Source organism: Nelumbo nucifera, chromosome 1 (assembly GCF_055504915.1).
Source record: "Nelumbo nucifera cultivar China Antique chromosome 1, China Antique-T2T, whole genome shotgun sequence".
Lineage (NCBI taxonomy): Eukaryota > Viridiplantae > Streptophyta > Magnoliopsida > Proteales > Nelumbonaceae > Nelumbo > Nelumbo nucifera.
In genome coordinates this window covers 89,825,359-89,846,770 of record NC_142649.1, presented here as the reverse complement: position 1 = coordinate 89,846,770, position 21,412 = coordinate 89,825,359, and the positions used below count along the sequence as shown (strand labels likewise).

The 21,412-nt window shown below is 37.3% G+C and overlaps 1 protein-coding gene across 2 annotated transcripts; it reads left to right on the top strand.

The window, feature by feature from the left end:
• The first annotated feature begins 565 nt into the window (after positions 1-565).
• On the top strand, positions 566-20,027 carry LOC104588850 (PH, RCC1 and FYVE domains-containing protein 1-like). 2 transcript variants are annotated; one of them, XR_733862.3, is made up of 10 exons: positions 566-1,293; positions 3,282-3,368; positions 4,290-4,379; positions 4,489-4,575; positions 4,692-4,811; positions 5,304-7,412; positions 7,504-7,650; positions 18,588-19,138; positions 19,357-19,581; positions 19,888-20,027. XR_733862.3 is itself a non-coding variant. In XM_010246973.3 (9 exons), the coding sequence occupies exons 1-9, from the start codon at positions 1,246-1,248 to the stop codon at positions 19,526-19,528; spliced, it is 3,411 nt and encodes a 1,136-aa protein (XP_010245275.1). In that variant the 5' UTR covers positions 566-1,245; the 3' UTR covers positions 19,529-19,805. The 2 variants fall into 2 exon arrangements, 1 of the variants encoding a protein (XP_010245275.1); XM_010246973.3 differs by lacking the exon at positions 19,888-20,027 and having other exon boundaries at positions 19,357-19,805.
• The last annotated feature ends 1,385 nt before the right edge of the window (positions 20,028-21,412 follow it).

Genomic DNA, 21,412 nt, shown 5'->3' with positions numbered 1-21,412 from the left:
AAACATCCTTTACGATGCTGTCGTCTGCAACACCAGCATGAGACGACTTGTTGGTCGATGTCACAAGACCCTTCATTCAGAGGGCCCCACAAGCGAGATCTCTAAGATCTAAATCCTCATCAGCAGATCTCATTCCCTTTGAACAATCGCAAAAAAAAAAAAAAAAAAAAAAAAAAGAAAAAGAAAAAAGAAAAAGAAAGTCTACCTATCGGACGGCTGCGATTCCTTGACAGATAAAGATATCCGTTTGTGGGTCCAAAGCCCATCGTCAGTTCGTTACCATGAACTGGCCTGCCAATCTGAGCTGCAATTTCAATGCATTCCTCGTTCCAAGGGTACTTTTGTAAAATCAAGACCAATTTCACGAAAAGTGAAGTATCATAACGTTACCTTTCATCAATTGACAATTTCTGTAAAGCACCGATACGACTCGAAAGGCCGAAACTCCATTCAAACACGATTCCGATATACCCAGTAAAAAACTCAAAATATATTATTTATCAAAATCAGAAAAAAAATAAAATTGTGGTGCACTTTTAATTTTAATTTTTTCATTTACTCAGGCGATTCGGCGATTCCATGTTTTCTCATCTTTGACTAGTACTTCCACGGACGCGACCGCGGAGTTAAATCCCATTCTCCTTGCTTCCCTTCAGAGATTTTCTCCTCTTGCCCTTTCCCTCCGTTTACTGCGCCCGGTTTTCCGACGACGGGAACTCCGGTTTTCGCCGGAAATCCTGTCCGAAAACCGATATTCTCTCCCCCGCGAAATTGTTCTTGCTTGTCGAGATATCGCTTCTCTTCAGTCTTTTCTAGCGGCGTCAACTTCAAAGACACTTCATCTCCAGTCCAAAACGGTTTCAGATTTCAACTATTACAACTCAGAACAGCTCTCATTTCTCAGCATCAAAAGGACTAAATGAATCACAAATAAAAGGAGAACTGTTCCAAGACTTCATATTCGATGGAGCTTTTAGGGTTTGGGTTCACTGGATTTTGGTTTCAGATTACAGGAGACTTGCAGATCCGCAAAGCTTCGTTTTTCTGAGGCTTATGACTGCTTGACTTGTTCTTATTCGACTGTTTTCATCGTTTTGGGGGGAGACGTGAGGAGTTTCTTTTTCTTTTTCTTTTTTATCTGGAGTTGAACATTGATGGTAGTTCACGGTCAAGTCTGTCATCTATGATGACTGAAACTCTTGAACGATCGATGCGGGTGGTGGTTTGGAGAGTCTCTCACATGGAATGGCAGATCTTGTTAGCTACGGAAATGCGGAACGAGACGTCGAGCAGGTGAGTCTCGTGGAAAGTTCCGTTCTTTTGTTGCAGAGATTGGATTTTTTTACTATTTATTGTTTCTTGATTTCTGGTTCTCTCCTTCAATACCAATCTAGACAGAATGATTGCAGTAGTGGATTTTGGGTCGTGAAGTAGATGATGTAGAAGTACTTGAACGAAGTAATTATAATGATGAAATGAAGACTATGGATTACCATTTGAGCTTGATGGGGAGGGTGTTTTGATCATAACATTAAGATATAAATGTGGGTTACTGAGGTTATGTTCTTTTGTTGAAAAAGTTCCTTAGACATGTAGAACTATTTTTATGGCTGTAATGAAACGTTAAAAACCTCCTTGTCCATTTTAATTAGCATGTCTGCGGGTTCTATGGAAAAAGAGGGAGATGACCCGGGAGATTGGGCATGGAGAGTAGCTGAGGAAAAAGAATCCAAATGGATTACTGTGGTACATGCGGTAATTTAGGCTATAAGAAGTGGAGAGAAGATAAGGAATCTGTGAGAAAGAATGTATGATATGAACCACTTGTAGCAAGGACGAGTCAGAAGTGGGTTGGTTAACAAGTTAAAGGCGTCTATCAGTCTCAGACAACTAAAGTCACAACTGAAACAGAATTTCAATGGACAGTTTTCATAATGTGATTTATCAAAATGAGTTTGACCTTCTTATTACATTCTATATTTTCTTGATCTTTCCTACTGGATGCTAGATTCATCTGTACTTGCTAGGAGAATGTCATGATTTTGTTTGCATTTCGATTTATAAGACCATTGAATTTTATGCTTTTTCTTGAAATTGAAATCTAGGAGTTCTCTCCCAATATATAGTGTCTCTTACATTCATTTACATTATGCCTAAATGCATTCAGAGTTTGAAGATCATATACTGAATTTAATTGTCATTCTGTTAGCCTCTAAGTTCCTTAAATAGTGTTGGGAACACAAGGACAATAAAACCAGTGCTGGAAATGTTGCCAGGCAGGTCAGAGTATCTGTATGATCCTGTGGGTGTGTTTAAAGATTTGGAAGAAGATACTGAGATGCAGAGTAGATTATGGACTGTACAGAATTTTGGAAGTGATAGCAAATATGACATATGATAGTCTGTTGGTTGTGCTTGATATGAGATACTACCAAAGATTAAGGAAAAAACCTCCTGCTAGCTAGTTCATTTTTGTTGCAAATGAATCGAGAGAAGAGTAGAGGAACACCTGGGAAGCTTTGTGCTGGAGGCTTTAGGTCTTGAGCAATTATCGCATCCCCATAAGAATGGTTATATTTTATGGATGAATTGCTACATTCCTCACCCCTGAGAACTTCTCTTTTTCTTTTGTTTGTTTTGTTTACTTGCATCCATTATTATTATTGTCCTTCTCAAGATGCAAACCTTTATGGCCTTCACATGAGAAAGTCAGGTCACTCTCACTACCATGGAGCATGACTGTTTTGGGGCAACAAGTTTCCTCAATGTTGTTAATATGGAGTTTCAATTATTAGGAGGTTGGTGCTGATAAAAAAAGGGAGTTTGACATCTAACTTCATTTTGATAGTCATGAATGGTGGATCCATATTTCTTTGATCATTTTTGGTTATGTATTTACATCCAATTCCCATCCATGCTTTCTTTTTCTTTTTCTGCATTTCCTAATAAATATGTAATCTGTTTAATCTTCTGATGGAGGTATGTCCAACGTAATATTTTTAATAAGCAATGTATCTTTATTATAATAATAAGGGAGTAATGTAGAGTATACTGTTTCATGTATGTGCTCTTCATGGAGGCATTTCAACCTGATGTACTTTGTTAATTTCTGTGCTGATGCAATGTTCCATGGCAGCATTAAATATTTTATGCCGAAAATCATTGATCAAACAAATATTTAATGCAAAAAGTTATGTTTCAACTCAACTATGCCTTCTTTCTCCTACTATTTGCTGAAAATTCTGTTTCAAGGTCTCAATTATCTTTTCTACCTTCTACAGGCATTAACTGCTTTGAAGAAAGGTGCTCAACTTCTAAAGTATGGTCGTAAAGGAAAGCCAAAGTTTTGCCCATTTAGACTTTCAAATGTAAGTTTATTACCCCAATCAGTTTTTCTTCAGATTTGTTTTGATGGATTATATTGCATATTTACTTTTTGTCTTTCTTTTTCTATCTTGTTGAATGTTATAATGGATGGTGTGCTTAGGTCCTATCTGGAGGTTGAAACTTTGTGGATGAATCTTTTACAGGACTCATTTTTTATGTTAAATTCAAGGGCTTGACATGATTATTGATCTTAGGGTCTGATTTTAGATTTTTTATTATATTATACAAAATCTTAGGACTTAAAATAATATTTTAGGGATTCTGGATCCTGTGGATCCTTGTTTTTGAGATGGAATATAAGTTTGTTTTAAACATTTACTACAGTTTCTATTGTGTTTAAGATGCAGTTAGGCATAACTCTTTTATTGGTTCTACTTCTACATAGAGTGTATCCTGTGCTAAATTTTGAAGTGATTTAATGAGCTCCACTTCTGCATCTGATAAAATATCATGTATGCTCATAAAATTGGCACTTGTGATATGATGGATAGGTTGCACACCAGTTGGTTCATAGTTAGTTGTTAGCTTAGGAGGCCAAGTCCAAGAGTTCTGAATGTTGTATTGAATCTATAGATGGGCTTATATACAGGGGCCTCTCAGTGTATGCCATTTAGAATCTCAAGTTCTCTGCCATGATAACCATTCATAACTGTGATTTCTTATTGGTAGGTAGTATTCTAATTTGAAAAGATATGGAGTAAAGGAAAAATAGGATAGCTTAGAAGAGGATTTGTTATTTTTATTGAACATGTAACATATTCAAGTATCCTTTTCAATAGCATTTTCAGTTTCATATTCATTATTGTTCCAATCCATGATTTCATGAAGTGTACCTTTGTATTCTCCTTATCTAGAAAGCTTGACTTTATATTTGTTACTGCTCTTGTATCTGAAATTCACAGGATGAATCATCTTTGATCTGGTTTTCAAGTGGTGGAGAAAGGAAATTAAAGTTAGCTTCTGTTTCAAAAGTTGTTCCTGGACAAAGAACTGTGAGATATTCTTTGTACTTATTCAATCTATACCATGCTGATTAAAAGAAAAAAAAACATCTAGCACTAAATTCTTGGAACTAAATTTTTCATTGTTGGTATGTGGTAGTCTGTTTTCAAACGGTATTTGTGCCCTGAGAAGGAATACCTGTCTTTTTCTCTTATATACGACAATGGAAAGCGATCCCTTGATCTGGTTAGTGTAATTATCTGAATTCCTATTTGTGAATATGTGATTGTTTTTTTTTTTTTGAGATTTCTTAAACTAATTGTCATAAATCAAGGATCTCATTATACATTGTTGGTTTTCAGATTTGCAAGGACAAAGTTGAGGCTGAGGTGTGGATTGCAGGCCTCAAGGCACTGGTTTCTTCCAGTCAATGTGGACGTTCAAAAATTGATGGATGGAGTGATGGAGGACTTTCTTTTGATGTAACTATACATATTGGAACCTCTTGTGGTCTTTAACTTTTAAAATTATTCTGTTCTTTTCTCTGCATTACCTCTTGCAGACATTGTAATATTTCTCCAACCATTCTCCATCTCAATTTGATAAAAGATAAAAACATTTAGATGCTGATTTTCATGCCTTAGCCTTTCAAATCTTAGCATTTTTGGGTCTGGTTGGGTTAAGAATTAATTAATTCAGTCATCTTATCTACCTTCACAAAAAAAGAAGTTATTAAATTTTGATTGGGCCCAAGCCAAATATAGTTCAGATTCTTCAAATTGGAAGACCTGAATATTATCCTGGAAGTGAGTTGTGAATATTAAGGTTTTTGTTAGGAATTGTATCAATACAGTTTAGTGTGACACAGTACTGTTGTTTTGTTTATCATATATTTCTTTAGATAGCATGTTGCTGTCATCTTTTTCAGCTGTGAGTCATTCATGATCCATGGTTTTGTGCTTGCTTTGTTTCAGGATGGTAGAGATCTGACATCCAATAGCCCCAGTGACAGTTCAGTCAGTGCCACACAAGATATTAGCTCTCCGGAGACATCCGTTGGTTCCAACAGTACTTTCCCTAAAAGTTGTCCTGAGAGTTCAGTGCATTCTGACAGATCACATGTAGCATTGGATCACACAAATATGCAAGTAAAGGGATCTGCTTCAGAGGTTTTTCGAGTTAGTGTTTCAAGTGCTCCAAGTACATCTAGCCATGGTTCTGCTCAGGATGATTGCGATGCTTTAGGCGATGTATACATATGTGGTGAGGTTATATGTGATAATTTTGTCAAGGCTGGGGCTGATAAAACTGTAAATCCTTTCAGCACGAGGGCTGATGTGCTTCTCCCTAGACCATTAGAGTCCAATATAGTTTTGGATGTTCATCATATAGCTTGTGGTGTTAGACATGCTGCACTAGTCACAAGGCAAGGAGAGGTTTTTACATGGGGTGAAGAGTCTGGTGGACGACTTGGCCATGGAATCGGGAAAGATGTTGTTCAGCCTCATCTGGTTGAATCACTAGCAGTCTCCTATGTTGATTTTGTTGCCTGTGGAGAGTTCCATACTTGTGCTGTTACCCTGGCTGGTGAACTTTATACATGGGGAGATGGCACACATAATGCTGGGTTGCTTGGTCATGGTACTGATGTCAGCCACTGGATACCCAAGAGAGTTTCTGGTCCATTGGAGGGACTTCAGGTTGCTTCACTTACATGTGGTCCATGGCACACAGCCTTGATAACATCTACAGGGCAGCTATTCACCTTTGGTGATGGAACATTTGGTGTTTTGGGCCATGGTAACAGGGAAAGTGTTGCATATCCAAGAGAAGTGGATTCTCTTGCAGGATTGAGGACAATTGCTGTTGCCTGTGGTGTGTGGCATACTGCTGCTGTGGTGGAGGTTATTGTGACACAGTCTAGTGCAAGTATTTCATCAGGGAAATTATTTACTTGGGGCGATGGGGACAAGAATCGCCTTGGTCATGGAGACAAAGAATCTCGGTTAAAACCCACATGTGTGCCTTCTCTCATTGAATATAATTTTCACAAGGTTGCTTGTGGGCACAGTTTAACTGTTGGCTTGACAACATCAGGGCATGTTTTTACCATGGGAAGTTCAGTTTATGGCCAGCTTGGCAATCCCCATTCTGATGGGAAGCTGCCTTGCTTGGTGGAAGATAAGCTTGCAGGGGACTGTGTTGAAGAAGTTGCTTGTGGTGCATATCATGTGGCAGTGCTAACATCACGGAATGAGGTTTACACATGGGGAAAGGGAGCCAATGGAAGACTGGGCCATGGAGATATTGAGGATCGGAAAACACCAACATTGGTAGAAGCTTTAAAGGATAGACATGTTAAATATATTGCTTGTGGTTCAAACTACACAGCAGCTATATGCCTCCATAAATGGGTAGCAGGGGCAGAGCAGTCTCAGTGCTCAGCTTGTAGACAGGCATTTGGGTTTACTCGAAAGAAGCACAATTGCTATAACTGTGGACTGGTACACTGCCACTCCTGTAGCTCTAGAAAAGCTTTAGGAGCAGCCCTAGCTCCAAATTCTGGTAAGCCATATCGTGTGTGTGATTCTTGTTATGCCAAACTGAACAAGGTGTCAGAACCAGGAGGTACTAATAACAAAAGGAATGCCATACCCAGACTTTCGGGTGAAAATAAAGACAAGTTAGACAAAGCTGAGATTAGACTATCCAAGTCTGCAATGCCTACCAATATGGATTTGATTAAACAGCTAGATAGCAAAGCATTCAAACATGGAAAGAAGGTTGACACTTTCTCTCTTGTTCGTTCTTCCCAAGCACCCACTTTGTTGCAGCTAAAGGATCTTGCTTTGTTTACTAGCACTGACCTGCGCCGCACAGCTCCAAAACCAGTACTCACATCAGTAGGTCATTCTACAATCAGTTCAAGGGCGGTATCACCTTTCTCTAGGAAACCTAGCCCACCTCGTTCTGCAACACCTATTCCTACAACATCAGGTCTTTCTTTTTCCAAAAGTATTGCAGATAGCTTGAAGAAAACAAATGAGCGTTTGAGTCAAGAAGTGCAGAAATTACGTGCCCAGGTAGATTACTCTCTTTGTTTTGCTTATTAAGCATCAGATGCAAAATAGACTTCTTACCATTATCATGGGTTTTATTGTGGACATGGTTTAGGTTGATAGCTTGAGACAACGGTGTGAACTACAAGAATTTGAGCTGCAGAAATCAGCTAAGAAAGCTCAAGAAGCTCTTGCACTGGCTGCAGAAGAATCTGCCAAATCCAAAGCTGCAAAAGAAGTTATAAAATCCCTTACTGCACAGGTAATTTTCCTATTTATAGTTTTATACTTGTACTCTTTTCCTCTGTTGTCTTGTAAGTATATATGTTCTTTCATTGATCTTGAATCAGATCACTTAAAAAACCAGTTTCTGGACCTTTTTTAAAGTGGAAATTTAAAAGAACTTTGTAGACCAACCAGTCTCGTCTTCTATTTTTCCCCTTGAGGTTTTTGACTTGAATGGTTAATTAGTTGGATCATGATTTATGCTTTTCAACCATAATATGACCATCTCCTTTTAATTGCTAAGAATGTGGTTTTATTGAGAAGGATCAACACTCACAACAATACAACATAGATTTGGATCTGGAATAAAACTCATCTCTAAAGACCCTGCTTTTAGATTAAGGCATTTGCATTCTGATTGGCGGATCTAAGCAACCATTGGAACAAGATGTTCTACAACTATGATGGGATCACAATAGCCATGGACCCTGTTCCCCCCAACTACGCCATCCTATCCCCAGCATAGAATCAGCTTTAGCTATAATTCTCTGGAAGACCCTGATGTGAATCGAGTTACTCCTATTTTGTTTTCCTTGGAAGACATGTAATAAATCTGACCAACAAACAAATGCCTCGGAGTTGCCTTGTTTTGGAGAAAAGTATTATATTTGAGTTTTTTTTTTGAAACATAAAGTCATGAATTTATTGATAGAAGAAAATCATAGTACAACAGTCTCCTGGTAGAAAAAACAATCCACCCAGGAGGGAAAACAGCTTTCAACTCCCACAAAGACTGAGAGCTAAGGTATTGTAATTGATTGTATGCAAAAATGGAGGATAACCAGGGGTGATCATTTATAGCTTGGCCAAGAAATTTCCAGCTTTGGGCCTAGGTTTTGTGTTCAGGACCGATCCACACACATTTAAATATATGTATTATTTTATGTTATATTTTATATTATATATAAATATTATAATATAACACCTATATCTGTTGGGTTTTTAGTGCCTCAATCAGTTATGCTGACTCAACAAAGGCTGAAGTTATGGCTGCTCTCACCGGAATCAGAATAATAAAAAGATTTGGCATTCAGAACTTATCTATTGTAGGATATTCTGCTTATACCATTAAATAGCTGAAGGACAAGGAGGGGGGCCCTTGGAGGTTGAGTCATTATGACATTATCTGGCTGAGGCAAGAGACTCCTTGGAAAATCTAAACGCAAACTTGGTGTGGATATCGAGGGAGTTGAATCATATTGCAGATGGATTAGCTAAAATTGGAGCAAGACTAGAGAATCTGTACAGCAATAGGCTTCCCCCCCTGTAATTTTTCTATTTAGCTGTTTGGGTTTTCTTTCTTCTGTGTAGTACGTCTGCTCATGTACTGCCTGCTTTTTTTTAATGAAATCTGGTTAACCTTTTCTCAAAAAAAAACACCTATAATGCATACTATATATAACATGCTATATTATTAATGTATAACATAAATTTTAAGCATATATCATATGTGATATAGTATAAAATATTGTATATATTTAATTTTATATTGGGTAAATTGCTGAAACCTCCCCTGAAGTTGGTATTTGCAATCACCTCCCCTAAACTTTCTGATATAGTTGCAAGTCCTTTGTTAGAATCTTCTAAAAAGAGGCATGAAAATGCCCAAAATACCCATGCAGTTATTTTTGACCAAAATGTTTAATTTCCAAATTTTCTCTTCATATGAATCGCTAGCCCAAACCCTTCCAGTCCTTTTTCTGAAATTGATATATTTTCCAAATTTGCCCTTCATATCAATTACTCAAAAGGTAGAGCTGCAACTTTAAATTCTCTATTTTTTTGTTGTTTATAAAGTTTGTATTGTTTTTTCTGCAGAAACCAGCCTCAAATCCTCAATAGTAATTGCATGGGTATTTTGGACATTTTTGTGCCTCTTGTTAGAGGATTCTAATAGAGGGGGTCTACTTGCAATTCTGTTAGAAAGTTCAGGGGAGGTGATTGCAATTACCAAACTTCAGGGGAGGTTTCAGCAATTTACCATTCTATATTTATAGGCTCGGAATCCGGCCTGGGCCTGGTCTTATATTTTGGGTCTAGGGTCCAGGCTGTGCCATGCCCAGGCTATAGCCCTTACTATGGGTGCTAAGCCCAGCCTGGGCCTGGTCTGGCCGAGCCCTTGATCATCCCTAAGGATAACCCTCGGTGTACCAACAATTGGATAACCAATGCGACAGGGATCAAATTAAGTATTGTGAGGAACATCCTTGAACAGTTTGTGAATAGCTTTGGAAGTATCGATTATGAGTCAGAAAGGAAAGCTAACCTATCCTGTCAAGATAGTGGGTCTCAGTGATAAAGCTAGTTGGTTATTTCAATAATCCTTAAAGTGGATCGAATAAAACAGGCGTTGGAGAAACCCCTAGTGGTACAGAACTTTCCCCTTAGAAGAAAGTAGAGAAGGAAGTTCAGGGAAGGCTGATGAAGAAGAGCTTACGATGGATGAGGTCCATGAGGTAGAGAAGAATTGTGATTTATAGAAAGTGATAAACAAGGAAATGGAAGTCCGCAAAATTCTGGGGCTGTTTTTCTTAGGAGGGGAGGAGTTCGCCAAGGAAGCATTCAGATCGGTAGATGACAAAAATGGGGAAAAAGAGAGTAAGTGCAATTCCAGTGCTTGATGGCAATTCCAACAATTCTGAAAAGGAAGTGATTGTAGGAGACGGTGGGGCGACTAGCGATGGCGGGGATGCTTTCAAGAAGCAGGAGGATTTATCTGAGGGGATGTTGGTTTCAAATAGGGGTCAAAAACCAGAGAGGAGTCTGGAAGAAGCCATGAAAACACTTAATACAGTTAGGAGATTAAGAGCTCAAAAGAATATAAAAAGTCAACAGAAAGTTCCAGTTTCAAAAGTCTTTGTACGGATAAAAGGAGGCTTATATGGCATGGGCCTAAGCTCGTCAAAAAATACAAAAGATCAGAGAAAAGGCGACTAGAAGATTGCTCTCAAAAATCTGATAAGAAGAGTTTTTTGAGTGGGAGTCTTGGTTGGGTTTGGGCAGTAGGTGTGGGTTTCTGGCAGGTGTTGCAGTATGGTTGGTAGGGTCAATATTGGTTGGTAGGGTCTGGGTTTTGCCTTAGTGTTGCAGTATGGTTTCTTTCTTTTAGCTGGGTCACAATGATTATCCTTGTTTGGGGTTTTCTTTACTTGGGCCTCTGTTTTGCTTCCCCTCGGGTCATTGCTTGTCACCTTCCTTTGTAATTGTGTTTTTCATTTAATAAAATTTTTATTTTATCTTCAAAGAAAACCCCTAGTGGTTATTTCTCTCAAGAAAGAAAAATGGGAATAATAACAAAGAAAAAAAAAACTTTTTACCTTAAATCTGATTCTAGAATTGCCAAGACTCTTAATAGAAAGGGAAGAGGAAAATTGATATCCCCTGATCTACTACATCTAAATAAAATAAGGAATGCTAGAAGACTAAAATTCTGAAAGACCCATGGTGTGAGGATAGGGTCTTAAAAGATATGTTCCCTGACTTGTTTAGAGTGGCCAACAATAAGGAGATTTCAGTGGACTCTTATCATGTTAAAGAGAGATTCTCTCACTTGGGCCCCTCCCTATTGTAGAAGAAATTTTAATGATTGGAATGTGTATATGTAAAGAATGTATACTTTTTGATCTTTAATACAATTATACTTTATCTTTTTTTTAAAGGATACTTGTAGAAATTAACCTAAAATAAATTCTATATATAAATGTCCTAGCAATTACTAATTTTTTGATTTACTATAAATAGTAAATCAGTTTTTGGTGGAAATAATAAAATAAAGATGTACTAGAATAGTAAGATGTGAGTTGGTTTCTCAAAATCATTAGTTTCTAAAAGCATTAATAAAAAGAATTTACTAAAAATTCAATATTTCACAAAAAAATTAATGATGCCTAGGGGTGGATTCGAGTCGAGCCAAGCCGAATAGTACAAGGCTCGAGCTCGGTTCGAGTTAGAACCTTGAGCTTGAGCTCGGCTCGAGTCAAAATCTCGTAAGCTTGAGCTCAGCTTGGCTCGAGCTCGATTTTGAGAAAACATTTTATAAAAATAAAAAATTATATATAAAAATATTTTTTATTTGATATTTAAAAAATTAAGAATTATAATAATTTTATTATATATATATATACAAACTCGCGAGCCTTCAAGACAACTCACGAGCCTCACGAGCCGAGCTCTATTAGGCTTGAGCTCGGCTGAAATTGAGTCGAGCTGAGCTCGAGTAGCTCGTGAAAAGCTCGTCTCGTTGCCACCCCTAATGATGCCTAAGATTTGTCTAATAAAGTAATTTTGCAAAAAAATTCAATACTTCACAAAATATTGAATTTTACAAAAAATTTCAATATTTGATTCGTAATTTCTACTTAATTAATCCAATTTTATTTTGTGATGGCACTTATAAAACTGAGTAGCTCGTGCCGCCCGTGGTCCGTAGGTCGGCACGGCTTGACACAACCCATATATATTATTTTTATATTTATATAATATTATATAAATTATAATTATATAATAATATATAGTATATAATATATTAATAAAATAAATAATTTTTTAAATTTTATTATACTAATTTATTTAAATATTGTATATATAAGCAATTGTATACACAAAATTCATATAAAATTAAAATTTCAAGTTTTTTGTCAATTTTTTTTTTTTTAAAAGCTTTGGCCCGATGCACGACCCAACCTGGCCCACGACACGACACGGACCTGGGCCATGGGCCGTGCTGGACTGACCCCCAAATTTTTCACCGGGGAGGGTGGCACAGCCCACGGACCAGCACGGCACGGCTTGCACAAACCGCCCGCGGGCTGTGCCGTGCCGTGCCAGCCCGACCCACTTTACACCTCTAACTATTCAGCACTCTGATGTCTGAGCTAGACCTGAATAGTTTGGGGAAGTGCCAATAACAAAGAGGGTATAGGACTGGTGGATTGAGGGAATGAATAATGTGTGGCCAATCCATGGGTTATTGGATGGCTTTGATTGACAACATGATTCTTCAATATATCCCTTTTGCCTGTTCTGTTTTCTTGAAAAATTATCCATCAAATCAAAGTGGTACACTAATGGAAGGTGAAGCAAAAGGGTGGAGCACCAAAATGAAGATACAATATATGGGAAAACATCATAAATAACTAAATTATGTGCTACTTGCTTGGATAGCAAAATTGTGATAGAAAATTTTAGGTAAATAATCAATTATTGCACTAATGGTGTGGGCAAAATTGTTCTCACGTCTCAAGAAATTTTGGATGCAACTAATTGCCTTTTTGCCTCATCCCACTTGTATGTAAGCTAATTTTATCAACTTGGGTGAGTTGATGGTTGGAGTACTTTTGTGCCCATTGTAGTTGGAAAATCGTCTTACTTTTGATAGAAGTTTTGTGATCTGTTAACGATTAGAAAACAAAACTGTTGTTGACAATGCATTTTATTTGTGTTAAAACTATTGTTAGTTTATGCTTTAGTGCAGTAGGGGCACTTTTGTAATTTTCTTTTTTCATTATGTATTGGGTTGCCCTAGTATAAATACTAATGCTGGTGCCGCCAACCCAACCTTTTGAACCCCAAATTTCTGTTTTCTCTCCTCTTCTTCCTTCTCTCCCTTTTTTTTTGATTAGTAAAAGTCTTTCATTAATAACAGAGAGATTAAGATACAATAGCTAAAGACCCTCCCCCCCTTTCAACTAATGTTATGCATCTTTATTCTTCTTAATATAAAATATTTTATTAAAAGTAAAGAAAAAAATGAGATCCCCCTTTCCTCTACATCCTCCTCCTAACCTCCCTCCTCTTAAGGAGGCTTATGCCTCTTTGTGTTCGGGAGGCTTACACCTCTTGCGTTCTAAACTATGCCTCACGCCTCTAGGTAGTGGAACGCCTCTGCATTTTAAAACATTGATAATTACTTAAACATATAGGATCGGTTTGGTTACCGAACTGAGTTGTTAGTTTATTTTCTCATACAAGCCGAAACCAATCGGTGGTTTTGAAAAACTGGCCAACTCAGGTTGAGTCGGACTGGTTTGGTCGGTTTGACATTTAATGTGAAAACCCGTACTTTGCACAAAAATGATACATGGAAGTTGGTGGATCTTCTTGAAGGAAAGGAACCCTTGGGGTGTAAGTGGGTGTTTACATTGAAGCAAAGGGTAGATGGCACAATGGAAGGGTATAAAGTTTGTTTAGTGGCGAAAGGGTTCACTCAAGTGTATGTAGTAGATTATGGAGAGACTTTTGCCCTGGTTGCTAAGTTTAATTCTATCAGAGTCCTTTTAGCTCTGGTTGTTAAACCTTGATTGGGATCTCCATCAATTGGATATCAGAAACACTTTCTTGAATGGTGATCTTGTAGACTCTCTCTCTCTCTCTCTATATATATATATATATATAACACAACATTTATTAAAGACTTAATCAAATACAAGAAGAGGTCCCTGATCCCTGAATGCTCCATTTATATCTAGAATCCCTGGATTACTCATGCCACTCCCATCAAAATTTAGTTTTGCTTGGTGCAAGCATAGTTGTCAAGTTGATGCCTAGGCGACGAGGTGCCCTTGGGAGCTCGCCTCGCCTAATCGCCAAGCAATTTTCTATAGTGTGTTATAAAAAACTTTTATATTCTTAACTTTTTGAGGTTATAATTATAAAATAGACATTATTAAACTAAAATAATCATTTTGTGTGTTAGGGTTTAATCAACACAAACATTGCCAAACGCTATATTGAATCATTAATGACTTCAAAACCTGAACTAATAAGTAAGAACTTAAAATGTTGTCTAAACACAACACTTCTTTTTCTTCTCCCACCTTTTCTTCTCTTCTTTTCCTATAACAGAAATAGGGGTTCCGCCCCTATATTTTTTGAATTTTCTTTTTTTTTCTTATTTTTCTTCTCATGAATATGTTGGAAGATGTTGATTTTCTTTACGTTTAACATGAATTTTATACTTTTCTTATGAAAATCCATTGCTTGGGCGGGTGACTAGGTGACATGGCACCCCCTATCTCGTAGCCTCGCCTTGGCGCCTTGAAAACTATGATCTTCACAAAAGGGTTACATCACTTGTGGCATAATGATCTATGTGACAAGTTGGGCATGATTGACATCTATATCCCAACTTGAGTGGGAGTGTTAAAAGGCTGTTTATAGGCTGTTTGTCTCTTGTTTTTATTTCTGTTTAGTATTGCAGGGGTACTATTGTAATTCTCCCTCTTTTATATTATGTTATGGTTGCCCTAATATAAATACCAAAAAGCTGGCACTGCCAGCACCAAGTTTTGCTCACAGATCTCTCTTTTCTCCCCTTCTTTCTCTCTTCTCTCTTCTCTTCACTTTCTCTTCTGGATAATAGAAAATATTCAACGAAACATATTTATAAATTAGTTTATAAGAAAAAACTATATATATTAAATAGATTATTTCATTTAGGTAGAGAAGGTTATAAATTTAAAAGGAAATTGTTATAAAATTTTAAAAACATGGAAATCATATTATAAAGAAATATATATGCAAATTGGCTATGAGGGAAATGACATTTATACCAAACCCATGAAGAAATTGCAAATAAAGTTATATTTTGATCTTATATTATGTATGTATTTGTAATAATGGTTCAGATTCAAGAATATTATTGAAGATCATACAGAAGAGAGAGAAACAGAGAACATAGAGAAAGAGTTCCAGTTCCCGTTAGGTGGAGACTTATAAATTAGTCCCCATCTAGTGACGTGTCATATATATATATATATTCTGTTAGACATAGAGCATAATTACAAGTCTATCCCTATGCAAGTTGTCAAAGGGGACGGACACGATTATCCTTGCTCAAACATGGGAACTCTGCCCATGTCCCCAGACACGTAAATAAAACATAAACTCTAACAATATGTATGGGCATTACAAAACTAAGGGAAGTAAATACAGCAATGCTTGGAAAATGGCTTTGGAGGTATAATAATCAGCCAAACAGTTTGTGAAGGAAGTAAATTTCAGCAAAGTATAGTCCTACAGCAAGAGATTGGGAGACTGAGAACTCTAGATTCTCATATGGTTGCTCAGTATGGAAGGCAGTTCAAAAAATTGATTCTCAGTTCTTACAAGGAATTAAGTATGAGGTTGGGAATGGTCAAAGGATTCTCTTCTGGAAGGATTTCTGGTGTGAAGGTGGCCTGCTAAAGGACAGATTTCCTGCTCTTTTCGAGATAGCAGTGGACAAGAATGCAACAGTGGCTGATTATGTGGAATGACAGAATGGAGTATTGGTATGGAAGGATTTCTGGTGTGAAGGTGGCCTGCTGAAGGACAGATTCCTGCTCTTTTCGAGATAGCAGTGGACAAGAATGCAACAGTGGCTGATTATATGGAATGACAGAATGGAGTATATGGAACCCCCTTTTGCAGAGAAATCTGAATAATTGGGAGATAAACTCATTCTCAAGCTTGCTGCAATCTTTATATAATGTCAGACTAAACGGAACTGAGGACAAAAGGAAATGAAAGTTTGAAAATTCAGGTATTTTCTCTGTCAGATCCTTCTATAACAGCTTGACAAGGGAGGAGCCTTATGCTTTCCCAGATAAGAAGATTTGGAAAAGAAATGTCCCTTCTAAGGTATCATTCTTTGTGTCGTCAGCGGTGCTAGACAGAATTCAGACCAGAGATATCCTAGTCAGAAGAGGCATTCAAGTGCAGGATGAAAGTTGTCCCCTGTGCAACAGAAGTACAGAAACCTCTAAATCTAGACATACAAGCTCTTAAAAATATCATGGGCATACAAAAGAGGAAGTTCTTAAAAATATCATGGGCATGCTGTGTTCGTCGCTGACTAACCACTCACTCTTTAAATCTAGACATACAAGCTCTTTTTTCTTTTGATCAATAACAAAGATCTCTTTTTTGGATAGTTTCTTTGTTTGTATTTGCATGTTGGGCTCTTTTTTGTGTGGGTCTAGGGGTTGTTTTTCCTTTAGTACAGTTTCTCATTGTACAGGGAATCAGGCTGATTGTATATCCTTCATAATTTTTGCGGTTTAATATATATATTACCTTGCCTTTTTCAAAAAAAAAAAAAGTATGAATAAACTAAAATATGTGTAAATGAACTGACAGATCATTTGATTTGGGTAGAGAAAGTTGTAAACATAAACAAAATACAAAATAATGTTTCAAAAACATAAGATTCATATTAAAAGGTATGTAATTTTAAAAAGATAATTTCCTGTTACCTGTTCTCAAAAAAAGGAGGAAATTTAGTTTCACTCTCTCTCTCTCTCTCTCTCTCTCTCTTATGCCTTGCCTCTGCTTTTAGCCTTTTAAAACCTTGGTTCAAAGTAGGCCATTCTTTGTGGTCATTGTTTTTTATTGAATTAGAATAGTGAAACTTAGGCTCTGTTTGCTACAATGTGAAATGGATGGATTTTTTTTTTTTTTTTTTTTTTTTTTTTCGGGCTGAAAATATTTGAGCTATAATTTTGACCATTTTACAATAGAAACTATTTTTTCCTTGCCATTTACATAAAACAAATTACAAGTGGTGAAAAACAACACTGCAGAAGTAATAGCTGGAATATTTCGGGCAGAAAAAATTATGCCCATTTTATGTACAGACAAATATAGCCTTAATGGAGCTATTCTTACTTGGGATATATGAGGTGGAATATGAAGCTGTAGATTGGGTAAGTGAATTAATAGCCAATTTAGAAGTTCCCCTATCTGATTGATGGCCTGGATTTGCCATCTCAATCATCCATATGACAAAAATTGGTGATGATCAGAAAAGAAATGCCTAAATCCTAATTAACAGGTGTATCAAAAAAAATCCTAATTAACAGGATTGATGGATTAGTCTACCCTTTTATACCAATTCATTGAGTACTGACAAATTTATGTCACTAACCATTGTTTAAGGTGCTTTTATTTCTGTCTAATCTCTATGCTGTTTTGTTTCTTACTGTTGTGGTGTCCTTCTCACTGGTTCTTTCTAGTGGATAAGAGTTTCCTCTTCTTTTCATGGATAAGGTTTGAGCATTACTCATAAAAAAACAAGTCTCCGGTTAAGGTGCAATTTGTACCAGTTTTGGTTGGTGCACTTTGAAGTTACCTAAAATATGCTTTTTGTCCTGATTCCAATATACATGCTCTTAGGTAGGTACCTCTGTCTGTTGCTGTTGGTTTTATGCATTTAAATATATGGTTTAAAATGGGTCCCCAACCACTATAAGTCTTCCTTGTCTAAAGAAGTTTTCCTGCCATTAATAAGGTTTCTCCTTCAACCATTGGATTTGCGTAAAAAAGGATTTGTGCCAATGCAACACTGAAATGGTAGCCATGATATCAATTTTCCCTTACCAGGGTACTTGGTGCCATGGTAAGCCTCAAGCTAATAAACACGGAAATGCATGTTTAAGTTTAAGAATGGTTACTAATAAAAGTTAGGTTCACATCCAGTCTACCCCTCCCAAGAGCCTGGATATTTTGGACCATCACTGGGTAATGGCTCCTTTTTTTCAGTCGTCTTTTCTTGAGTCATTACTGTACTAGTTTAAATAAATTTTCTCTTCTTAGACAATTAATTCCCATTGAATCCATTAATAGGTGTTGGGGGAGAAGTATGGTATTACGTATCTACTGAATAAGAAGGGAATAAGTTACATGTTCATCTATGCAAGCATTAATATTATAAATAAAAGGTCATTACCCAATGTTGGTTGCAGCTATAAGTGATCATAAGTAAATAATAAAACTAAAGAAACAAAGAAACCATAAACTTCTTTTCATTTTTATTTTCATATTTTACATGATTCGTTGCTTTAAGTTTAAACATAAATATGCAAGAAATGTTTATTGTTTTAGTCTGCAACTGGTACTATGTTTTTTTTATTAATTATCCCTTTTACCATCGCCCAGCTCAAAGACATGGCTGAGAGGCTTCCACCTGGGGCCTATGAGACTGAAAGCTTGAGGCCAGTCTACCTACCAAATGGCCTGGATCCAAATGGCATTCATCATCCTGATGTAAATGGAGAGCTCAACTCAAGATCTGGTGCAACCCATGATACTCTTTTGGCTTCTACCACAGGAGTCGTATGTGGTGCCATGAATGGAACTCCAGGTCAGGTTCATTTGCCGAGGAATGTACCCGGAGCCCAAGAAACCAATGCCTGCCTACAAAATCAGGGAGTTCTAGCTTCCAACGGGATGGATGACCATGCAGACATGGGATTGCAGAATGGTAATGGAGGGATACATGATAGTAGCAATAGTAGACCTGATGCTGATGGCAGGGAGCCTGAGCCTTTCCAGAATGGTGAGAATGGTATGAAATCCAGGAGTGTCTCTCTAACAGGAAATAGCCATCAAGTTGAGGCTGAATGGATCGAACAATATGAACCTGGTGTATATATAACACTTGTGGCCCTACGTGATGGAACTAGAGATCTAAAGAGAGTGCGCTTCAGGTACTTGGGCTCAAACATCCATATTTTCTTATCTTGTGTGTGTGTGGTGGGAATACCTGTTCTGTATTAAGGCCCCTTATTTATCATTTATGAATTTGTCAGAAAACGGAAATGATCTTTGTGAACATATCGCCATGATATGGTCTTGTAGAACTAGATTAGGTCTGAAAGCTAGCATTTGTAATGTTGCAACTAATTTGGAAATGCATCTACTACAGCCGCAGAAGATTTGGAGAGCACCAAGCAGAAATTTGGTGGTCAGAGAACCGTGAGAAGGTTTATGAGAGGTATAATGTCAGGGTGTCAGACAGATCATCAGGTGCCACTGGGCAATCAGTAGATTCAGTACGCAGACCTGAGGAAGCCACTTCACCATCTTCTCAAACGTAGCAGCAGAGCAGATATGTCTCTTTTTTGGATCCTGTATTGTGATGGTTTTGAAGGTATGCAGGAAATCCCTGATCAACTGGATGGGATACCGCCTTTTTTCCCCATGCCTCTTCAATTTATTGGTTTTTTTTGTTCCTTCATTTTATTTCTGGGTCTCTGCCCTCGCCAACCTGTTGTATTGTATATTGTATATAAAATCATCCTAGATAATGAGCAGGAAAAAATTTTTCATTTTTACCCCTCCTGGTATAGTTATACGTATCTGTTTATTACTCCATCCTTACCTGCTCTCCAGTCTTGTATTGTTATTTAATTTAATCTTCTCAATCCTCTGTTTTTTTGTCTTCCTCTATCAACAGGCTGAACTAGATTGTGGGGTTTCACCATTTGCTGGTCCGAATAAGATTTCTTATCTAAAAGCTGCTTGTTTGGGTGATTAATATTCACAGCCATCCTATGTAGTGTACTGTTGTGGAAGGCAAGAAAGCTTAATGCCACCCGTGAAACAACGTGAACAAAACGAGGAAATGGTAGTAGTAGCAGTAAGGCTGCAACTTGGGGCCGGGTTGGCCCAAACCCAACCCGAAAAAGTTGGGTTGGGTTGGGTTGGGTTGACGTTTGGGTTAGGGCTAGGATTAGGGTTGAAATTCATGAACCCGACTTTATTTCAGGTTGGGTTAGGGTTGACCCCTTAGTCAACCCGATCCAATCCGAACCCAACTCTATAGTACATGTCATCCAAATATATGTTATATGTAATATTTAATATACATTGATTTGTTTAGATGCATGATATTTGTATAGCCCCCACCATATAGTATCATGTATTTCTTTTAAGATAATCACTTCACTTAATCCTAATTAGAAAGACTAAAACCTTAATAACATTATTTTATGTTTTTTGAAAATTTTATTCTTATCTCCTCTATGTTTGCCATCCAAGAAAGATCTATTGCAAGTTATAACTCATAATAAACTAGTTATTTTTAACACTTGTTTTTCTAAATTTTGTACTAAATAAACAAAAAAAGTAACGTCAACAAACAAATGCTAATGAAATATAGGATTAATATATGTAGTGAAAGTTGAGTTGATATCTAAAATCGAGAAATTCTATAAGGTTTTAAAGGATGGGAAGACGAGCCCAACCCAACCCAAAATTGACTTTGGGTTGGGTTAGGGCCGAAGGAATTTAGTTAGGGTTAGGGTGGGTTTAGAACTTGGGGTTGGTCTCAACTTGATCTAACCTGGCTTGACTTGCAACCCTAAGTAGCAGGCAATGCAAGACTGTTCGAATAGCCTTTACAGCCTTGTATTGGGAATATCTCTGTATTTATGTAATTTATTTTATGGGGAGATGTTCCCAATGGAAGGCTATAAAGGCTGTTTGAATGGTTCACCTTGCATTTGGAATATCTTCGAACTTGTGTGGTTTATTTCGTGAGGAGATATTTTCAATGTAAGACTATAAAGGCTGTTTGAACGGATTGCATGGATTGAAGTTCAGCTTCAGTCAGAGCAAAATCTATTTGAATAACCTTTACAGCTTTGCATTGGGAATATTTCCCACTTATGTACTTTATTTCATGCTTAGATATTCAGGTTACAAGAGGCTGTTGAACTGTATAAGCATGGGCTTGCTCTGATTGAAGCCATACTCCACCGATTGAGTTTTCAGCAGGCAGTACTGCACTGCATTGCCACACTTGCAGAGATTGGATTTACTCCTCACAGCACGCTTCAGCCGTGCATCGAGAATATCTTCCCAATAAATATTTTCAAGTACGGAGATGTTTTTATCAGGACACTTGGCACTTGGTAGATCGCCAAAGTCTGCTTTTTATCAGGACAGGCTCTATACTTACACCGTTCGTGCAGCAGGAT